Source organism: Manis pentadactyla, chromosome 3 (genome assembly GCF_030020395.1).
Source record: "Manis pentadactyla isolate mManPen7 chromosome 3, mManPen7.hap1, whole genome shotgun sequence".
Taxonomy (NCBI): domain Eukaryota; kingdom Metazoa; phylum Chordata; class Mammalia; order Pholidota; family Manidae; genus Manis; species Manis pentadactyla.
In genome coordinates this window covers 146,201,761-146,226,018 of record NC_080021.1, presented here as the reverse complement: position 1 = coordinate 146,226,018, position 24,258 = coordinate 146,201,761, and the positions used below count along the sequence as shown (strand labels likewise).

At 38.9% G+C, this 24,258-nt stretch overlaps 1 protein-coding gene across 1 annotated transcript in view; it reads right to left on the bottom strand.

Moving 5' to 3' along the window:
- GNAQ (G protein subunit alpha q) overlaps positions 1 to 24,258 on the bottom strand; it is a 288,633-nt gene that overhangs the window by 188,541 nt on the left and 75,834 nt on the right. The window contains exon 2 of the mRNA XM_036893477.2: positions 3,661 to 3,845. Coding sequence (XP_036749372.1) covers positions 3,661 to 3,845 — 185 coding nt within the window. The remainder of the gene's footprint in view (positions 1 to 3,660; positions 3,846 to 24,258) is intronic.

Below are 24,258 nucleotides of genomic sequence, written 5' to 3'. Positions count from 1 at the left end.
TTTATGCTACTACCATAGATTACAACCAATGTGGGAATATGTGCAAAGAAGATTTTTTTAAATTAAGTGATTATTTTACATCTTTAGTGTCACAAAATAATATAAGTCATAATGCACTGCTTCCAAGAACAGTGACCCTTGAAGAATGTGGGGGTTAGGGGTACACACCCCCACTGCATCTGAAAAGCCATGTATAACTTCTAATTGGACATAAAAATAACTATTAATAGCCTGCTGTTGACTGGAAGCCTACCAACAACATAAATAGTCATTTAACACGTATTTTATACATGTATTATAACAATAAAGCAACCTAAAGAAAAGTTTTTTCAGATTGTCACAAAATCTCCAAAAAAATTTCCAGTATATTTATTGAAACAGATCCATGTAAGTGGACCTGCACCATTCAAACCTGTGTTGTTCAAGGGTTAACTGTAATTGCTAATAAAATGCATAGCAAATCCCTTAAGCTATTCATACAGTATAGAGCATATTATAACCAGAACATATGTAGAAAATTCTAACCAAAACACAAAATATTATTTGTAAATGAGTATCATAAATACAAGAAAAAATAAATCTAACTTGTTAGCCTGGATTCAAAACCTTACAGAAGCACATCCTAAACCCTTTTTTGGTTCTTCCCAGTTCTCTCTGCAAGAATTCTGCCAACTTATCTGTTGCAGGCACATTCTTATTCTGAACACTGACTCCAGCCATTCCTCCTCCCCAAAGCCTCCTCCCTCAGCTGTGCCCTAGCCTCTTTCTGCACTGTAAATTTCTGCCCAGCCCTGATGAATGGTCTCTGCATTCCGACAGCACACTGCATTTATTTCCTTTTGCACATAAAAAGGTTTCAACCACTATCTATTGATTTGAATAATTTCAACAGCTTGGGAGCAGAAGAGGAGCCTTTCAGTTATTTAAGCATACAAATGATTTACCTATTCATAAAACACATATTGTTTGGGCCCCTACTGTGTACAAAACACAATGCCAGTGATAAGGAAGAATGCCAAGATGGAACTGACACAAGATTTACTTTCAAGGGCTTAGCATCCAGTCAGGAAAATAAGATAAATACCCAATCATCATAATGAATACAAGCTAGCTGGCTGTAATACTCTGCTATGGTTTCTGCTAAAGGGTGGAATTACTCAGCACTATGAGGGTTAGGTAGAGAAGAACTCTAGGAGGAAGTGGATGTTGGGTGGTACAGGAAGGAGAAAAGACAGTATTTCCTTAAAAAACATTAAGAAAGGCATGAAGTAGGCAGAGCTCGGCAGGTAAATGGATGAAGCAGTAGGTGAAGCTTTAGAATACGTGTAAGTTGCACAGAAAATGAAACAAGCATGAAAATAACTTATATTACAAATTAAAGGGGATTGAACATATCAAGGAATTCAGAAGTCAGCACACACTAACGTCACTATGTTAGGCAGTATGTTAAGTAACCAAGGAGTGTGGGAAGATTTCACAGGATAATTATGATGTCTGAGAAAAAAACATTTTACGATATCTTTTCATGATGTTGATTTTTAGCTGAATGATATTCATCACAGTAGAGTCTACTTAACTACAACTGATCCAGAGTTCAAATAACACACTGTTAAGTATTCTTTAATGTGTTACATGCATAAGGCATAAATTCTACTCCATCTTTTACATCTATATGATTTACAATAAATGACCTTCATAGGGAAGTCTAACATCAGATAAGGCAGGATCCTGAAGTATTCTTCGGGAGCATCAAATAAAGATGATTTTTTGTATAATTTAGGGAGATTGTACTATATTATCTGATATAAACTGGCAGTATGTTATATATATGCAACACAAACACACTTTTTTTTATATATACAGATCACACCAAATACATGGTAATTCAGCTAGAATTCATTAGATTATCATATTATCAACTGGTTATGGACTGGGAAAGTCATCGGTATTAAAAAAAAATTCCTTCAACGGAATTTTCTCACAACTGCAAAAACTAAGCATGCCACCTATTTCAGAAACTCATTACACTGATATTTCTTTGGGAGGGAAAAAAAAACCTTGATCCTTTAAAATTTAGACTACTTGTATATCCAGGAGCCTCATCTGGTTCAGGTGTCATGTCCCCAGATTCATACACCTGCCCAGATCTTTTTCACTCTTATAAGTAGAAGCAGGAAAAGACCACTTGGGGCAGATCTCTGTTATTTGCAGACAGACTCTCTTGTTGCCATTGGAAAATTAAAGATGAGAGTGAGAGTATCAATTGACTAGTAACAACATTGAATTTCAAGGAACCAACCAAGAAGGAAAGGCCTAATTTTAAGATGATCTGTATAGTCAGAAGTTCTAGATGGTTTCAGAAGTGGAGGTGCACAGAACTTTACCTGAATTCACCTCTGCGAGTTCAATCTTGGCTCGTGAGTCACAGTGGACATGCCACCTTGAGGTTTACCTACTAATCCTGGTGTATGAAAACGTCCTTGAGTAGATTATCATGAGTGCCAAGAAAATCGAAGTTCTGACAGAAGGCCCTAAAAGAACTGTAAGTGCAGATGCAGTGTTTTGTCCACAAAAGGTGAGGTTTTACCAACTCGCTGTTAAGATCAGCACTCTACAAGCCCTAAGGAACAAAGACTGAACCCATCAATGCACATGCTGATGGTTTAGTTGGAAGGGAAGAAAGCAGACTAGAAAGACATTTCTACAAATTCCAAATAGGTTTCCCTTCCCTTAGGATGGAGGCCTCTGCACAGATGTCACTCCCAGATGTGACTACCGGCCTTGCCCGTGAGCTTCCTGCAAGGCAACCACATGGTAAACGCCAACATGGAGCCACCCTCAGATGCACCAGCCCTGTTTGGCATCACAGATCCATAATTTTTGGAGGGAGAGCACTTGCAGCATTTGCTTTCAGCTGAATAAAAAACCTGGCTTTCTAGTTAAACTTAGAGATAATGCTAGATCCTGGAAAAGTGTGCTTCTTTTCTAAAAAGCTGAAAGTTCAGTTTTTTTCTAACCCTTTCTCATGTGATTCTAGAAGTTTCCACCACTTCAGCACAACTGCAGGAAAATGCATTTGAAAGGTTATTGGAAATGACAGATGGACCTACTTTGAAATAAAATTAAGCTTGTGGTACTACTGAAAGGAAGTCACGAAATCCAAAATTAAACTGGGAGAATGGTCTTAGGCTGTTTTCATTCTTTTTTCAAGGAAGCACAAAAAGGGGGAGGTGACACAAGTCTGTACCTCATCTCTGAATTCCCTCACTTTGGTCCATGTGTCCTGAACTCACAAACTACTGTCTGCATGTCATGTGTGCCCCTAAATTTTAAAATCTCCATATATTGGATGAATGTTGAAACCAGTGTTGTTTATGTGAAAACATCATAAGATTGTATATCAATGACACTTTGATAAAAATCAAAACAAAACAAAAAATCCCTTTATATATTTACCTTCAAACATCCAAGGATGTCTTTCACTGATATCACTAAGAACAGAACTCCAATTTTTTAAAGATGTAATGGAAAAGAAAAACATTTATAAAGAACTTACTGGACCATTACATTAAAAGTGCCACTTACGAAGAGGTGGAAAACATACATTTCAACAATGTGCTAGGCAGCCCAGGCATGTGAGGACACTGTGGCCAAGCCTACCTTGTTGTGCTCGTACTTGTAGGGGATCTTGAGCGTGTCCATGGCTCTGATCATAGCCTGCATGGCTGTGAAGATGTTCTGATACACCAGCTTGGTGAAGCCCCTTTTGTCCTCATCCGAGTAGCCCGATCCGTGGATGATTCTCATCTGTTTGATGAACGTACTCTTGCCGCTCTCTCCTGTCCCTGAAAGATGGACAACACCAGCTAATCAGACCATGATACCTTTTCGGTCTCCCAGGCAACTCAACTAGAAAGGGCGGCTTGGACTTGACTTCCCAGAATGGCCTGATGAGAGGAGACACGCAGGAGAGCATCGTCAGTAGAGGGGAAACATCACCTACAGTGAACACTCAACAAAATCAGAGGGATGGGAGTCCGTTTCAGAGCAGGTATGCTTAAAAAAAGTTACCTCTTTGGAAGTCACTCGGCATGGAATTTTGATAGTGATTTTTAACCACATATCTTATGAGAAACACAATGAAAACAGCATCTTTTGAATAGAAGAAACACTTGAAAAAGCTCTCTTCCTTGCAGAATATCAGAAACACTTCCAGGAGGCTGCTTGGTAAGCCAGGATTTGGATCTGGAAATGACACTGCATTCATATAAATGGTGCTCAGAGAGCAGTAAGAAAAATGCCTCAAGTTTTCTAGACATCTTCTCCTTTAAGATGGGGTATACAGAAAGCACTGTATCCTTATGAGAAAGATCAGGATTTCTTTGGACAGCAAGTATTAACACTAAGTATGTGGGCTTAGTGATCCCAAGGAAATCATCTAATTCAGAACAGCCCCAGGACTCTCCTTTCTTCTGCCCATTCTTGGGCAGCAATTTACTGTTACTGGATCTTTCTCTTCTGTGTTCTTATTTTTCTCTTTTAATATTTCTTTCCTTTAACCACAGCCTGAAGATAATCTCTAACAAAACTACAGATGACTATGAGAAGGTAGAATGGAAAGGTGAGACCATTTCACTGAATGACAATGTATTTCTTCCACAATGAATCTAAAAGTTTCATTTTTCTATATGTAGTGGCTTTTTAAAAAATATCACTTCTTTCTGAATATTTCTCACTCACGGTCAGATTTCCTTGAGGTTTCTAAAACAACAAATAGCTTTGTCTTTCCCAAATAATGTGGAAAAAACTAAAAGTACCTATTTGGATATTAAATATGGAAATCTGTGAAAATAAAATACAGGATGACTATAGCATCCTTACTGCCATTTCCCATCTACAAGGCATTAAAAAAAAAAAGTGGAAAGGACAACTAAAAACTAGGACTACATCATCTGTCCTAATTTCATTTTGCTTTTCTGGTGGTCAGATTTCATTACTATCTTTATAAACAATCACAAAAAGTTCAAATAAGTATTACCGTTTTCATAGAAGCATTCAAATGACCACAGATGTCTTGGTAAACACAGATGCCTCACAAAGTTACAATGAAGGATGTAGTCCCAAACTTGTGCTCACTGAATCCATTATCATTTTCCTATGACTTTTAATGAAGTGATGCGGATTCCTTGAAATATAAAGTCAACACTGCACTGTGAATGCTATCAACCCATCTTGACGAGCTAAGTCCAGAAAGTTTAAGATGTGTATTTTATAATCCCAGCCATTAAATACTGGGAAAACACCAGGAAGTACCTAAAAGCGTTTCTAGTAAAAATAAAGCTATGAAATTGTTTCTCATTATCAATCAACAATTTATAAAAAGAAACTAGTATCTTTGCTCTCCCAAGCAATTCAAAGTATACAGAAAAAAAAATCCAGACTGCTTCTTTGTTTATTATCCCTCCCCAGAGCCCATGGCTTGCTCTGAGTCCCAACAATCAGACATAATAATCAAATCAGAATCTCTGCCAATTTTTTCCACAACATAAACAAGAAGAAATCTTAATGTGTGAGGTTAAGGGTCTAAGAAAGGAAAGAGAATCAGGCAATAGGGGCTCTTCCTCCTGGCTGTCTGGGAAGCTTTTATAACAGCCCTGAAAGTAAAAACGAGAAAGCAGCATCTATACTGGCTTGTGTTTCACTTGAGTTGCCTTAGGCAAGAGCAGTCAACACGTGGCACTTCTTTGGGTCTAGTCATCAAGCCCAGCCCATCGCACTGATGACCAAAGAGAGGTAGGGGACAGGCAGGTGAATGCATGGGGCCAAATGAAGAGGAAAGAAAAAAGAATCCACAAATCAATGCCAGAGTAAGATATCTTCCTATTGCCCCAGGCATGTCCTCTCTCCTCACTTTCTCATCTCGCTTGGTGCCCGGGAGACTGACCCATAAGGATTTCACATCCACAGCTCTCTTGTCCTCGGTCTTTTTCTGGGGTTTAGTCCACAGGAGACAGCAGGAGACCAGAGAGCAGGACCTCTTCCCTCAGCTGCCTTCCTGCAAGGGCACCATCGAAGGCATCCCCTTCGCAAGGCCACAGCTCCTGCCGGGCAGTCCTCTCCATACCGCTGGGTTCCTGTACCTGCTCTCTCTTCCCCTGCCTGGCTGATGCTGGACCCCGGTTACAGCACGAGCCCTCACCGGTTACCTACACCCAGCCCGCTCGCTGTAAAGTCCCTTTATAAGGCTTTCCTCCCCACAGCTGCAGTGTGCCATGTGCTTCCTGCTGGCACTTTGGTACCAATACCAAAAGGAAAGCAGGGGCAATTTAATAAGATGAAGGATGGCCCTTCCTCTATACATCTTATTTATAACATGGCTTTCCAGTTCATAAAGTGTTTTCAAAGTCACAACTCACTTTTATTAGCTCTCTTCTAACAGTCAACCATGAGAAAGAAATGATAGAGCCCAAACTAGAATCCAGGACTCCTGGCTCTCCCCCAGAGTATGAATGGACACAGTACTTGTCGCCCAGAGTGTGCACATACACCTACACACACACACACACACACACACACACACACACACACACACTTTAAGACCAATCTCCAGAGTATGAATGGACACACACACACACACACACACACACACACACACACACACACACACACTTTAAGACCAATCTCCAGAGTATGAATGGACACAGTACTTGTCGCCCAGAGTGTGCACATACACCTACACACACACACACACACACACACACACACACTTTAAGACCAATCTCCAATAAAGACGGAGAACAGTGGCCTCCACCTCCTGAATATTCTTCTCTTGAAAGAAACCAAAAGAAATTTGTGTTCAACCTTTTATACTTTGCCAATCATTTTGAAATACACTTTTTATCCTCTCAAAAATCTGTGACATACATGTCTTTATCCTCATGGAAAAGAAAAGGCCTTGGACAGGTGAGGTTTCAGGGCTAAGATGACACAGCCAGTAACAGGTAGCACAGAGGCTCAACCCAGCCTTCAAACACCCACTCTGGATTTGTCACTACTTTCAGTCACAGCTGCCCCAAATCCAGGATAATTAACTTCTGCCCACGTCTAAAAATGTCTCAACTGGCTTTGACCACAACCAACTTTTATCTGTGTAACCTAATTCTGAATTTCTGAATAGTGCTTCAACTCACCCGTTTTGAATTATGCTGCCATATTCCAGGTGACTGGCCGCCCCCACCCCCAGATAAATTTTACTCGTGAACTTAGGTTCACACATCAATGCCGCAGATTCCAAGTGAAGGCAAAGCTTCATGTAAGGAAAGTGCATGTGATGCAAATGCTGGAGTAGAATGATAAATGCAGTCAATTAAAAACTATTCTGTACTAACCCTGGATTTAGCTGAAAAATAAGTATAGGGACTAAAACATCAACCAAGCAAAAAAATTCAGCTCCTTTATTCCATGAAGAATTCTATCTTGGAGGCAAATGAACTGGTCTGAACAAATGTATAAGCCAAATTTCACGTTCTTCTATTTTTACAGACTTATGCAATATCTTAGGATTTTGAAATGGACATTTTAACAATGTACTCATGATTAGGATAAAAAAAACTGGTAAAAAACAAAACAACAACAAAAACCCAGCTGTTCCCAAATCATATAAAACGGTGTTGTTTCCTAAGGCCACATTAAAAGTGCAATGAGAGGTTTCACAATTGTTTACTTCGGAGTGAAAGAAAGCCGACTTTTCTACAAGTAGATGGCTTTTTGAATCCAGTGATGGCTTAATCTCTTTTCACAGCACAGGGCATAAATAACCCTTGCCCTTTGTAAAGAAATACAAACCTACTGTTCCCTAAGCCATTAATAAAACAGAATCTAGCAAGGAGCCCTTATAAAACCATGGGGGAGGACCTCATTTTTGCGACTTTGAACGTTATCTCCACGTGAGTCATTTCATGACTTTAACAAGCCTATCAACATGACACGGCATTCTCCTGTTTTCTCCTTCAGTGCTCTCTATAAATACGGCTTCAAGTTTCCCCCAGAAGTTACTGGTAGTTTCGGGCAAGTACTCTGCCTTTTCTCATCCCAGCTCATTAAAACACCCAGAAATGAGAATTTAAGAGTCTATTTAAAAATCATGCTTTTAAAAAGGACACTTCATCCAGCACACATAATTGGCTTTGAGAGATACTTGGTTTTTCTGCTTCCCTACCCTTTGGATCAGGGTAAAGCACAGAGAGCAATCCCCAGTTCACTTCACATGTCCTTCCTTCAGGACAAACACCAAGTATGAATTCAATATCCTACCATGGAGGGTATCACTTTGTAAACTGGTAGGATACAGCGTATTAGACGTATGCACTCACACACACACCCTGAGGCTTCTACTTCAGGTCTTGCCAAGATCTTTTCAACACAAGAGGATTTCCACATACAGCTACTGCCACAAATCTGAATTTACTCGAGGTACGCTACTCATGCTAAGCATCTATCTATATGTTTACACCAATTTTTCCATTTGCACGATGTCATCTGCAACTGGTTCTCCAATTAATCTTTAAAGGCAGGACATTTCTACCTGAAATGGCAATTTTACTTCCAGTAATATATTAACTTCTTAATGACAATTATCACTTATTGTTGAAAGCAATCATGCACTCATTGGTTCCTTCTCTCATTCTGAAGTTAGCTTCTTAGATATTTTTAATCAACCAACTACAAAAAGCACAATCTACATATAGAAAGAATTGCTCAATGCCCTAAAAATATAAGTTACTACTGTCACTGTGGTGAAGAACACTGGTGTCCCCAGTTTTCATACAGTGGCCCCAGAAACCAACCACTGAACGCTGCACTTGCAGGAACTTTAATGGTCCCGATGGTTTACTCCATTTTTCCTGAAAGAAGGGCACAAAATAGGCCTTTTCAGGGCCTCTTAAAGGCCACAGCAGACCCACACCATTGCCACTTCTTTTAGGCTCCCAGGAAAATGAAGAAATGCCAAAACAGTTGTAAAAACTGTGGTATTTAAGTTGTACAATAAATACATTCATTTCGTTCTGCCAGTGCCTTTCATGACTGTATTTGGAGACACTGTCAAACCACCAGAAGTCTACACCTAAAGCCTTTAATGAATGTGAAGGCTCAGGCCAAATGCCCCTGCCCTGCCCTTCTGACTGGCCAGCACCCAGAAGAAGGACGGCTAAGAACAAACCCTGCTCTCACGGGGCTCAATTATAATTCACATAACTGTAGTGAAGGTCCATTGCTTTAGGCCAGGTCTAAATGAGGACTCTCAGCACCACCGCAGCTGAACCTGGGCTACTTCCACATAAACCTGGATAAAACAAAGCCGGAAATTTCAAGGAGGAATATTCTACCCACAAGCACACCATCAAACCACACCTGCAAAGAATTAATAGCCCTGAGATAAACGTGATTTAATAATACTGGGTCAGGATGCAGTCCATGTACTGTCCACATTCTGGACTGCACACTTCAAATTACACATATTCTGCCTTCTGCACATTTTCCTCCACTTAAATTGGAAACCTGCATTTGAAACATTATATCATAATACCAAAGTCACATTAACTTCCTCTTCTTAGAAGACCGTCCTTTGAGGATAGGAGTTAGGAATGACTTAATCCTTTATCCCCCGCAAAGTCAGACAAGGTACCAGTTTTTATAATGTAGCACACAAACGAATTCAGTATCACCAACTGTGAGTGGAAACTGAACAGGTCAGTAAATTAGTACATGTGACCCTTTAACAACATGGGTTTGAACTGTGCAGATCCACTTATGTGTGGATTTTGGAATGTATAAGAAACATTTTTGGAGATTTTGTGCATTTGAAAAGAACATTTTTTCTCTATTTTATTGTGAGAATACAGTGACACTACACATAATATCTGTTAATCGACTGTGTATGGCTTCCAGTCCACAGTAGGCATCAGTAGGCAAGTTTTTAGGAAGTCAGATTTGTCAACTGTGTGGGGATTGTCACCTAAGCCCCTACCCTGCCACACTGTTCAAGGGTCAACTGTAGTAACCAGGACTATTAATAATAGCTCATCAGTTAAGTTGATTTTAAAGGAAAGACAGGCAAAATGCATTGAAAATGTAATTTATCAAAAATATTTAGAAGATCATCTAGTCCTGGATTTTCCAAAGTGGTAAAATCCTCCTGGGAAAGGTGACCTGGTAGTCTCCAAAGTCACTCAAGGGTGCAAGAGCATTTTCTTGGGGTGTCAACTTTACCAAGAAGTGTCTGTGGGCAACATCTAGTTATTAAAAATCTAGCATCAGTTTGCACATTTTTTTAATATCCTAAAAGCCATTAAAACTTACACTTTAAAATGGTGAATTTTATGGTACAGGAATCATATCTCAATTTTTTTTTAATTTAAAAGCTAACATCAGTATAGTTTGGAGAACAGGAAGTTTGTATGAATTTTCATGCTACACTTTTTCAGGAGGTTACCTTTACACAAACTGTCCCATCCTTTCCTCCTCTAGGAGCACAAGCTCACTCTTTTCTGCCTTTGGGTGTGTTCCAGAGAAAAGGCTTGGAGCCCTGAACCTACTTAGTTTACAAAGGAAGGCAAGTAACTCCACGGATTCTGCTGGCTGACAACTAACTAGGAAGAAGGGAGACTAGAATTTATCAAGGTCTCCTGTCTGCCCACGGTTCCTGACCTTTTGTCCTCTCATCAACTTTATTTTTATAAGTTTTCTAATTCATAAGAGATATAAATATTTACTACAGAAAATTCAGAAAAATACAACAGTTTTCTAAATATCTAAAATTTGAACATTTTGGTATATTTCTTCCCAGTCTCCTCTTCTAGGGAAATTTACTTTTTCTGTTCTTATTCTAAAATAAACTGAAGTAATACTGTAGTATTATTTTTCACTTAATATACTGTGATAATTATTCTAAGATGCTAACTGTTCTTCAGAAATTGAATAATGGTTGTCTGAAAGGCCATCCTAAGAATGCGATAACAATTCCCTTGTTGTAACACATTTTGGGTACTTCTAATTTTTCACTTTTATAAATAATGTTGTGATAAACATTCCTGAAGAAAAATCTTCACCGGAATCTCTACTTCCTTAGGAGAATAGAGATACAATTAGGTGAAAGAGCTGTAAAGACCGTGGCCATCCTATAGTGGTGCCAGTTGACACATCCATCAAACTCTTCTTTACCCACTTTTTATTTACCCACATGACACTTTTTAAGGCCCACAATTTGCGAAACAAAAATAAATATTTAATTTACATCTTTACTTATGAGAACTTGTTTCAGACTTTGTACTTCACTATAACTTGCCTTTCTTTTTAATTTGAGAAATTACTGTTTTTCTTATTGATTTCTTAGTCAAATTTCAGTTTTTAAAACAAAATTAACCCTTGGACACAAACATTTCCCCAATGTGTCATTTTCTTTTCATCTGTGAAATTTGATACGTTTAACATTTGTATTTAATTCATGTTCTTTGTGATTTAAACTGGCTTACGATTTTTAAAAGGCTCAAACATATACATAGTTATTCTGGCTTTTATAATTTTACATTTTACACTTAACTATCTACACTTCATTTTCAAGTGTGGTGTGCAATGGCTTTTTTTTTTTATAACTTGAAAACTTTTTCCCAAAATCATTCTGCACTTTAAAGTTATGTTTGTCACCGAAGTATTTTAAATACAATGGAGAGTGTGATCCAAACAAGTGAGTTTTTCATGTCCTTTTCCCATTGGGGATAAATAAAATTGATGGAGCATACTGAACTGGGTCTCCTAAAGCATCTCACCGATGTATTTCTTCTGTTCCTTCTTCCTCATCTTTCCTACCCACCTAGCAGACCAACCTTTCCTTCTCTAATCCTTAATTCTTGCTCACTGCACATTTATTTAAAGGCCTCTCAAAAATAGGAGAAAAAATATGCCAGGATGTTAAAGATCCTAAATCTCCCTCCCACTTTAGATATCTGTCTCTACCCATATGACATATTCTGCATATGCTGTTATCCTGGTTGCTCCTCTTTATAGCTCTGTGACCTGGGTAAGTTACCTGGCTATTTAAGACTTTTCTCATCTGTAAATACCCTACCTGCTTTATAGCTCTTCTGTGAGGTTTCAGACAGTTAATCCAAGTAAAGTACTGTGTCTGGTACATAGTAAGTACTCAGTAAATAGTAGCTTTAATTTACAATACAAAATCAAGTGGGAAATGAGAAAATAGTATGACACAGGACTGGGGTTAGGGGACAAAAACTTAATAATCAAGATAAATAATATTTTTTTTAAATCAACTTTTGCCAAAAATAATCTAAGATGATCAAAATTATCACAATTTTAAATAAAGTCAAGATCAATAACATGCAGTGTGAGCCTGGCACCTGAGAACCTTCCTTAAGTTTTGATCTGAGGCAAGTGCTTTACTCACCTTACCCTAGTCTAGGCCCTGAATCTGATTTTCCCTTCCCCAAATACTGAGGTAAGTATCTCTAGTATCTCACTATTTAGAGCCATAGTGCTTGAAGATTTCTAGCTTGAATTATTCATAATTTTATTGGGTGTATTTTGCATGCCAAACATCCCCATCTAGGCATCAAAGATACAAGATGATGTAGTCATTCCTTTTACAAAGGTAATAGGCAAGTGAGAGTGGTAGGGGACACATAGGTCGACAGATAATAAGGTATCAGATGGATGCTCTGCATTAAAGAATTTAAGGATAATGAACTACAGAGTAATCTAGCAGCTACTTTAATTTGGAAGGCTGGGGAAAGGCTTTCTGAGAAGGTGCATTGAGGTGACGCCTGAATATTTGAGATTCAACCACAAGAAAATGAGAAGGAAACAGCATTCTAGACAGTGAAGAAGCTGACATCCAGGTCAAAGTGGGAACAAGTTTGGCTGGCATGTAGAAGGTACAAGAAGGCCAGTGTGGCCAAGGCATAGAGGTGGTAGGGAAAGACAGGAGAGAATGTGAAAGCATTGGCCACGGAGGCAGAGGCTAAGTCAGTCATAAGGGGTGTTGCATTTCAGGAAACAAGTTAGGATTTTATTCTAAGTACACCAGACAGCCTTGGAGAATTTTAACCAGGGAAGTGATATGGTTTGATTTATGCTAAGTAAAGAGTGGATTGTAAAGACAGGCTAGTAGAGTATTTCAATAATCCAATCAGAGGCTAATGATAGTTTAGATCAGGATGGCAGGAGACATAATGGGGCAAAGTGGAATGATTCAGGATCGACTTGGATATGGATGAGAAGTGGGTGGAAAGGGAAGGAGATGAAACAGACATAACTCCTGGATTTGGGGCTTGAGAAACTACATGGATAGAGATCCTAGATTCCTTAGAGAAGCCTAAGAGGAAAAGATTTGGGTAGAGAGAGGCATGCAGGGTTTGAAATGCTTATTCATTCCAACAAGAACATTTTTTGTACACTTACAAGGCCCACGGCATCAGCGTGGAGGATACCCATGAAAAAGACGATGCCATTTAAGTTCTACATTCTCTGGGCCTCCAACACGGGCGAGGACACAGACATGACTGAGGTCCTTATGCTAATGGATGAGTCAAAGCAGACTGAAAAATTGCCTATGAGATAAAACTCCATAAGATATGAAACTTTTTAGCCTCTAAATTACACATACACATTTACCTATTTATTTATGTTTATTAAATGGCAATACTGCTACATACACACTTTTTTTAGAGAAAACTTGGACTTCACTGACAATTATTTGGAATGCATGAAAATACCACAAAAATACCAAGATACAACAATAATATTTATTAGAAGTAGAAGCCTCAAAACAAATATCTGTCCACAAGATTTTTTAACCTTATTTCAAATAATAAAAAACTTGAATGTAAAGTGGCCCAGATTTTTAGGTTACATATAATCATAAACTGCACACTTTAAACATGCACTGGGTGGAAAATGACAAGATACACTTTGGAAAGCACTCTGAAGATCTTATTAAACCAATAAATACTTCCTCAGGATAGAATGGCTCATGTGGCCCACCCTAAAGGAAAACAACAAATTAAATTTGTAGTGGAGGAAAAGGCCTGGGACTGATCTGAATTGCCATTTTCCACTTCATTTCGTATTCACCAAGAAACAATCTACACTCAGGTGTGCAGCGCGGCAAGACCACCATGGAAGACAAGAGACCGCCTGAAGCCAGACTCACCGGGGACAGCAGTCTGCAGGTGGTCATCGACCTCTGAGAGATGAGGGAACTGGCCTGGGTAACTTCAAAGGTGCCCTCCAACTTTCAGATTTCATGATTATTTTCCTTCTTTGTAAGCTGTACAGTACTGAAAATCATTCATTATATTTCTCACAAGGCAGGAAAACAACTTGACTGTGTGACTGTGATTTACTGTGTGCTCAAATCTTAATTCAAATGAGTTGACTAAAAATTACAGTAGTCTTTTTTCAAGGTTAATATGTCAAGATTTTTTTCCCTTTTCTTCCATGGCTTTTCACTTTTGAGCATCTAAAAATAATTATCTTTTGAGGTAAGGGAATTAAGGTGCTGGAGGGAGGGAGTAAGACTGCTCCAATTAACAGAAGCAATGATCTGGACTGTCTCCCCAAATGCAGGGGTATTCAGATTGCAGAACACCACATGCTTTTTCTTAGTCAGTATCACCCCAATATTTCAAATTATGACACTAGGAATACTAAGAAGGACTTGTGTATGTTCCAAGTTTGCCTAGTAAGCATAAAACTATGCAAGGATCTTGAAGAGAGAATGTGCTATGAAAAACAAGATTAGTGAATCCGCTCACATAGAGTGTTTATTGAGCTAGGCGGAGCTTTTACAAATCCACTGTTCATGTAGCATCTGAGATTTAATCAAAGTGCAAACTAAACTTAGAGAAATGTTTCCCTTTTCTTAAAGGAAGAGAAAGAACAATTTAAAACACACATACAAGCAAGCCAAACTTATGCATTTTCACATTTTTTAAATTCTCTCTTGGTGGTAAATGCTAATGTCAATCAAAAACCACAGTACCTGTTGGGGGTGTCATAATTCGCATGGATATCACCCAGCAAGGACTCTTAAAACTAATAATTTCCAAATGGCTACTATGGGAGGACTCAACAACTATGCCATAGAGAGAGGCATTAGGAAATAATTTGGGTTCTCACTTCCCCTAGAAGCAAAAAGCAAAAATAATTTTTAAGATTCAGCTTTTTAAAAAAGCTGGGACCTTAACCAGTGGAGGGAGGATATAGTCCCTTTGTAGTCAATGCTCACAGAACTTTGAAGACAGAGACATGACATGTCCCTGCTCATTTAGAGGTGAATTATTCCAAAGCGACCCAATGATACATCCTGGGTACTCACATATGCTGTCCAAAGAGAGAGGCAAACATCTGTCACCACCAATTGATGTCAAAACAATTTTCACAACCCACCAAAGAGGTGCCCTATGATTTGTTTCATTAATTTAAACTTTGTCCTATAATTTATTTTGCCTGATGGCCATATGCTTCTCCAGTGTTCAAGCCAGTGGCAATAACCGACATGCAAGAGAATGGTAATGGAGCAGGGCACTACCTTCTGCTTTTTCCCCTCTAGTTTTTTCAGAAATAGCAAAGGTCAACCTCAGTCTTTTTCCTTATTCTTAAGTTGCATGTGGACATATGCTTTCTCCTGAAGAGAGACTACAGCACACTCTTTGCCCAAGAGGATCACACCTAGAAATGTATAACAGGGGGCAGGAAATAAGAAAGGCCAGTCTTATCACCAGATTTGCTCCTTGAGGAAGTAGAATTAGAAAAAAGCACATTGGTACATTTTATTAATGTTAAGTAAGGCTCCTGTATGATGACTGATAAAAGGGGAAGTGAATATAATTACTCTCTTAATTTAAAAGGAACCTCTCCTTCTGTTACAACACAATTCATGGAATTGTTCCAAGAAAAAAATGAAAGGGGAAGAGCCTTATAATCAAAGGTAATCTATGGCTCTCAGAACGGGTCTTGGTTTTAGGACACATGGCCCAACAAATATTGTCCAAACTATATAACACATTAATATAACATTTGAGGCTGTGTAATAATAGTTTCAGTAAAAACAAAACAACCAGAAACCATTTTGAAAGTCATTAAGATATCTAGTGAAAGCCAGCACCACCGAAGCAGTGCTTGCTTACTGGAACCAATAACGAAGATGGTAGAAACTAGATCAACTGAACACAAAATAGTAAAACTATTTTTTTAAAGAAGGAAATATTGATTCATGAGACCTTGCTAAGTGGAGTGAATCATAGAAACCATATACAACTCAGTGGTTTTTAGCATATTCGCGATGCATGCAACCATCACCATAGTCAATTCTAGAATATTCTCACCTTCAGTAATGAAACCTTAATGAGTTGCCAAACATCTAACTAGCCAAAATACCAGATCACTTAGTTAGAAAGCTTGCTGCTAAAGGCACTCCCTCTCCTGTTGAAGTATATATTTATATTTGGGTTTTGTCGTACTTTGTTTTTGTTCCACTTAACACATGCTACACAGTTTGGACCTGCTTCAGCAGCCAATGAGGAGCTGTTAAACACTTGTGAGGAGGTGTGAACTCCCATCACAGGAATATATTCAGAAGACAGAGGTGTGGCATGAGTGGATAGTTCCGATTTTACAGGGAAAAGGGAAAAGGCTAGACAAAGAAATGGGTCCAACCAAAGCTATGGCAAAGGTCCAGGCAGGACGTACGTGTCTGACTTTGTGTGGGACAAAGGGGCAAGAAGGAGAGACCTGAACAATATTGAGAAGGCAGCACAGGCAGGCGTGGCTGTGGTCTCTGGCAGGCTGGAGGGTGGGTGGGGGGTCACAGAGGACCCCGTGGCACATGCAGGCAGACTGGGGAAAGGGGGCACCTTGAGCACAAATGGGCATCCAGAAGGAAAAACTGACTTCAGGGTGAAGCTAATGGGCCACTTTCAGACGCTTTATTTCCAGGATGTGGTAAAAGCTAAAGGTGTTGTTCTAGAAATTATCCCACTGGCCTGCGGAAGGGAGATGACACTAAGTGTGCACAGACAAATGTTCAAGCCAGGGACAAGGGCATCTCTGACAATGGTTGCTGCAAGAAGGCTTCTGATGTGGTGGGAAGAGCAGGGAGAACCAGGAAAACAGGACTGAGACAGCCCACTGTCCCACTACATGCAAATGGCTACGTGAAGGAGGAAAGGGCAGCCCAGAGGAGGTGTGGGTGTGGGGTCCTGCCTCAGTTCTCTGGGACAGACAAGAGTACAAATGGAGCCTACCAGTGTCACATCTGTCCCACTCTTGCTCCTGTACCAGGTGTGTCCCTATAACCTCCTCACACACCATAAAGAATTAGAGATGGGGAAGGTTCTAGAAGTTCTGAATACATACATACATTTGAAACTTTACCAGGCCAGGAGCAAATACCAAATTCTACTGATGCAAGAGCTAGGCTAAGTCTGGGTCCTCACTTTGATTGTTATGAAGATCTGAACATATACCTTCAACCTTCCCCAGGAATATTCCAGTCACCTTACTGAAAGTTCACTTACTTTTACTAAATCTAACTAAAACCTCTGAAAGAATACAATTGATGGGCCAAACTAGTGCTTATTGGAAGGTCTTATAAATTTTATCACTTTGGGGCAGATATAAAAAATAACTGACTCCAAAATATTAGATTCCTCTTTTCTCCCTCAACTCATTCCTAGAGACCAAAGACCTAAACTAAACTAGGGAAAGAAAGCAAAGAAGAAAAAATTTTAAATCCAAACCTCAAATAATTACCCATCACAACTGGGAAGAAATGTGATTCCAGAATTTTAATTTCAACCTAATTTTAAAACAAATTTGCCCAACTAGAATTAGTAAATCTTCAGAATCAAAATGTAACAATGTAAAGAAAGTATTTTATAACCATAATATGCTGCACATTTTGAGACGTGGCCATTGAACTCTTTGGCATATTAAGAGCACAGGACCATGTGGCAAGGCTATTTACCTTTCTTTTTTGGGCCAAATCAAAGAAGCGATCCTGGTTAAATTACCTTGATTTTATATGTTCACTAATGTCTTGATACTTAAAGATTAAGAGTGATCATATAATTTGTCATCCCAAATGGGTAACTTTTGAGAATGAAGGGGGAACTATCAAAAGTTATGCTAACATAATGTGTGTAAACTGTGTTATTCGTAGGTGAACTGAGACATACGGATGTCCCGTGAAAGGCATTCTGAAATACAAGATGGTTGTCACACAACATTGAAAAGCTTCAGAGACGCTAAAAAGGTGAAGACTAAAGGACATGGAGAACCACGAGTACCAGAGCTAACACAGAGTCCTAATAGCCCTTAGGGTGCATATTACACAGTCAAGAGCTACAGACGTTACCCCAAAAGTGACACATGTCTCACAGACAGAGACCTTCACTGTCTTACACTGGAGAGAAGGTCAGGAGAGGGGCTCGCTTCAGAGAGCCTGTGGCCTTTCTTAGGTATAGCCTTATATGATCACAAAAGAAAATGAGAAGATTAACTTCATGCTGGGTGATTGGTCATGTTATTTTATAAGTTTATAATACTTCTAAATAACATTATATAACATATAATCAAATATATTATAAATAACAGTATTGATATGCAGTCTCCCTACAGATATGAGGGAGACCTCATAAATTTACTTTTGTGTCAGCTTATGCCATGAAGCAATTCTACAAAGGGTATGAGTTCCCTTTGTACACATGCATTCAATACACAATGCATTAAAAATAGGATCTAATACACTGGAATAAACTATGAGCAAAAAAGGTGCAAAGAGTTCATAGTAAAATGTATAAAAAGTACTTGCAAATCATATTTAGAAAGAAGAAAAATCTCCCAATGAGGAAAAGGGCAATTAGAAACACACACACACACACACACACACACACCTTTAATCAATTAAAAATAACTTAGCCTCACTAATATTAGAAGAATTCAAATGACAATAATGAAATATTTTTCACTTATTAAATTGGCAAGGATTGGTTTTAAGTTACTTTATTCAGGACTTAGAGATCTAGAGGAAAACTGGCACCCTATATATCCAGGGGGAAATGCAACAGCTATAGTTTTTCAGGGAAATCCAACAAAAGCTCTCATGTCTTACAGTGTTGCATAGATCCCTGCACCAAATGACTTCATTCTTAGGGACTTTTGCCAAGGAAATAATTATGAATTTTTCAAATATTAGCTGTAAAATATGTATTCTATAATTGGTTTAACATATCAAAAAATTAAAGTCTAAACATTCAAAAATAGGTGATGGGTATAATAATGCATATAGTCATGCAGCCATGAAAAACAAAATTTTATTACATTAATATGAAAATGTTCATGATAAATGAACATGGAAATGAAAAAGGTGATTACAAATCCATAAACATCACACCAGTTCTTGAAAATTTACTTACACACAACACACACAAATCTGACATATAGGCAAAGGTACGGCAGAAAGATTTATAATGAAGTGTTAAAGTGGTAAGCTCTGGGTGGTAGGAGGAGCAACTTCCCTTTTTTGTTGTTATTGTTAACACATCTATTCAATTTAATAAACTGAACAGGTATCATTCTGTCCAAAGAAAACATTGTTAAAAAGAAACTGAAAAAATATGTTCTACCCCATTAGAAAGGCCTTTACATCCCAGATGTAACAAAAGAGGTGACTGATTTCTTTGAAGGAGCACTGGTCTTAGGAGAAGTCAAAACTGAAATAGTTCAGAGTCCTATTTGCACTTCCTCAAGATTCAGTCTTGAGATGCACACCCAAGAAATGAGATGAACACACAAGAAAATCTTTAATGGTGGTCAAATATGACATAAAAAAATGATTCTTTTCTACTAGATGGCCTGCCATTAGCAGAACATATACTTTAGGTTAGGCTGTTTATAATTCTGCAGTGATCCATCATCACTCTGCTTTATGAACATAATGATACATTTGCAAAATGTTTGGCTAGACACAGTATAAAGTGAACTGGCACACTGGATTAAACCATAGCCCTCACCTCATTAGCCCCTGTTCTAATCAAAGGGAAAAAAATTGGAGGACATTTCCAACTGCTTTCCTGGGAAACTTGCCAAAAAAATAAGAAATTAATCAATCCCCACTAAATTCAGTTCCAAATAGTCCTTGATCTCAGGACACTGAAGACAGTAAAAAAAAAAAAAGACCAATCAATAGTTATTTAACAACAGAAATTCACGCATGTAACATTTTCACAAAAATAAACACTGAAATTTACCAAAATGTTACCAATAGCTGTGGGTGGGTAGTGAGAATACAGGTGATGTTATTTTAAGCAGTGTTTGCAAATCCCAGAACTCTATTGCACTAACCAACTGGTCTTGTGACTGTGAAAGAGTTCATTTATCCATCTCGTGTCCTCAAAGTCCTCAAGTTTGTCAAGGACAGATATGGAACATGTGACGGCCGACTAAAGACAGTTAAATTGACTAGCACCATAGTAGACAATGCTTTAAGGGTGATGACTTTTTAAATGTATAGGAATAGTATCTTTGAATGAAACATTATTTTTCGTAGTTAAAGTAGTTGCAGTGAGCACATACGGCTAATAACCTCAAATGGCAGATATCTGGCACTGAAGGACCCATTTCTGACCACGAAAACTCAAGCTGATGGAGATTCGAAGATGATTCTAACCTGTAGAAACAAAGGGCTCCCCTGGAGGTTTTGGTTCCCGAGCCAAAGTTGAGCCTCAAGATCATTTTAAAGCCACAAAAGAGGCCCCTTCTGGTTATACCAAGCAGAAAGATATCTGGGGACAAATGAGATTCAACAGGCCCTCATATTAACCTTTGTCAATTACCAGCTCTAGCCTTTGCTATTCATGGTAATGCAAGGACAGATCTGTTTTGCTATTTTGACACCAATTTAGTTTATCCAGAGTCGGATTCACCGTAAGAAAAACAGTCAAAGAGTCAATGAACATAATGTGGCACAGTGCCTCTTTAAATTAGCTGCAGTTCCTAATTACCTGCTCATTATGGGAGTGACGAGAACATCATCTAAATACTCCATTGTACACCCAATATCTGAAAGGACATAAAGGAAAAGATGACAGGAAAAGAGATAGCCAGTAGCCTAGAAGGGACGATGCTCCACCCAAGAACGCTGAGGGTCTAGGCCCCTCGCAGCCGAGAATTAAGCAAGCACAGCCGAGGGAAGGACAAAGGTCTATCTGTCAGCTTTCCAGTTCCTTCTGGGTCTGTCTTCACAGTGAGACTTCCTTATTTGTTTGAAGTATTGTAAATTCCCAGAACATCAGACACACCCTTACTCAAATGTAAGTACAAAAACACAGTGCAAAGCCAAATACAGATGGTTCCTCAGCTAGTAATTGGAGCCCATCCATCAGATAAGGTTGATTTTCTTTTACATGTTTAATGTGGCACCTTCACAAAACAGATAAGAATACTTTAATGAAAATCCATTTGCCAGCTTTGAAAAGTTAGTACTCAAAAGAGATATGAAGTGGCTATGAGGTTACTTTACACAAAAGTAGGAAAATAAGTAGTAATGGGAAATTCCACGTTGCTCTGTTACCATTAAACTAAATTTACAACCTTTGGTCAAGTTTGTCCAGATTACCATTATATACAAAACCTAGGCCAAGACTGCTCTCCATATTTTATTCCTGTGGCTCTTGAAGAAAGTGTAAAATGATCTTTATGTTCATTAAAAAGAGAGAAAAAGCTCTCCAACTTTGAAAAGTATTTGATTACCTAGGTTTGAGGTAAGCTGTATATTCAGAGATGAAAAAACAGATTGTTTCAGGAAAAAAAAAGGTTGTCCTAATTATACATGGATGATTTAATTAAGCTGTCATTCACAATTCATGACAGCTATTAATAAATTATAAATGAGAAAAATGGTTATTATAGTTACATTTACAAGACTGTTAAAACCCATTAAACATAAAGACAGTCAAGAACTGGTGGTGAGATTTCCTAAGAAATACATGAACTTTAGACCTCACTTAGGTGTCCTTAAAGGTCTCTTCTAAAGGTTCTAGACCTCCCTCCTTGTTTAAATGAGGAAACTGAGGTCTACCGAAGTTAAGTGAATTGCCCAAGTTTACATCCTCTAACTAATTTTCCCACCACTTATATGGTTGCCACACTTCCTAAACTGTGCATTTCTTGGTTCCAAAGAGAAAATGCTAGCATGCCTTGCTGCCATCCCTGCAGAGGAGGGTCAGACATCCTGCAACAGTTCATAGAACAGAATACTAGAAGGAAATTTAACTAATGCAGAGGAGAAAGGACCAATGGCAGAGGTGGTAACTACAAAATATACAAAATATCACTAACTACAAAATATCAACCATGCTGCTAGCTAATATTGCGCTAAGGGAGAAGCAGCAGAAATTAATGAGAACAAGAAATCTTTTAAGTGTGAAGTGTCTAGAAAACAATCCTTAAGAACTTTAAGGAGTATAAAATATCCTTATTTTATTCTTATCTGTATTGTATTTATATAGATTGGCTGCCACATAGTAAAATTCTTAAAGGACAGTGTGGTGAATAAAGCCTGAAGCCATTCCCCACACGGCCTCAGCTGCATCTCTGCCTGCACACTGGCCCTGCTCAGGGCACCTGCTACCCCAGGAACCAGGGACACTCTTCAGGCCTCCAGGCTTTCACTCCCTCCTCCTTTTTCTCATACACCCTTCTCTGCCTGGTAAAATCTCTCAGTCTTGTCCTTTAACTCCCTTGAGGCCGACTGGCTGTTCCTTCTATGTCTATTATGTGATTACATTTGGATTATAATTACCTATGTAACAAGAGAGAAATTTATTTACTGGAACTAGGGGTGGGGTGGGGGTGAGGACCAGCCTGTCAGGGCTACTTCCATGCACAGTGGGCCATCAGCAGGGGCCTGCCTGCCCCTCCCAGGGAGCACAGCCTTTGGGGAGGGTCTCAATGTGAAAGCAAGAGATGACAAGAAGCAAAAAGTCATGAGCATGAGGTTTCCGAAATGCCTGGAGCACTAAATTCACTTAAAAGATTTCTTGTTCTCATTAGTTTCTGCAGCTTCTCCTGTAGTACAATATCACCTAGCAGCATGGTTGATATTTTGTAGTTAGTGATGTTACCACCTCTGCCTTGTGCCAATGAAGTCTCATGTCTTTTTCAAGGTTACCAAACCTCAGAAAAGTCAAACGTGAGTGGATGTGTGTGTGTGTGTGTGTGTGTGTGTGTGTGTGTGTGTGTACAGAGAAAGACAAGAGACAAAAATGTGTGCCACGCGGATGTTTAGGAAGGGTTCTGAAATGCCTGGAGCACTAAATTCACAATCAGGCTACGTTTTACCAAAAATGCCCAAGGACTGTCTTTATGTTTAATAGGTTTTAACAATCCAAGGAAGTTGCCATGTACCAGGTGAGTTATAAATGCTTAAATGTCCATGTATTTCCCCCATTATGAAGTTCTCACGGCTGGGGAAACAGTAAGGCAGAGGCAAGCGGTTTGGAGCAGTGCTTCTCAAACTTGTCTGTGCACTGGGACCACGTGGGGATATTATCAAATGTGTCTTTTGACGCAGCAGTGCTGAGGTGGAGTCTGAGACTGCTTGTCTAACCAGCTCCCAGGTGAAGCTAATACTCCAGCACCACATTGGTTACCACAGTAAGAGAACTCAGAGCACAGATGCTAGTGTCAGACTGCCTGTGTTCACAGCCTGGCCCTGCCACTTAACAACTGTGTGACCTTGTGTAAATTACTTAAGCTCTCTGGGCCTCTTAGCCCACCCATCAGTACAGAGGGGCACCGACTTTGTGGGTAGCTACTGATGATTAAGGAGTGAACCTGTATGACCATGCAAAAGACTGCCTGGCCCAGAGAAAGTACTGGACAGATGTTAACTACTATTCTTACTAATATTCATTTCTGCATCTCCTGTACCTATTCTAATAGTTAGCAATTCAAAAAAGCAGAACTCTTATGTTTTTGGATGAAATGCTGTATTTTAATAAATTAACATGCTTATCAGATAGTATGAACAATAAACAAAACAGTATCACATTAATAGCCCAAGAGCACATTGCTACAATAAAATATAGATAGTATTTAAAACTAGTCATTTTAAACTCCTAAGAAGGAGTTGCATCCATCTTTTCTCTCTCAAAATCTCAGACTGCTTCAGCTCACTAGCCC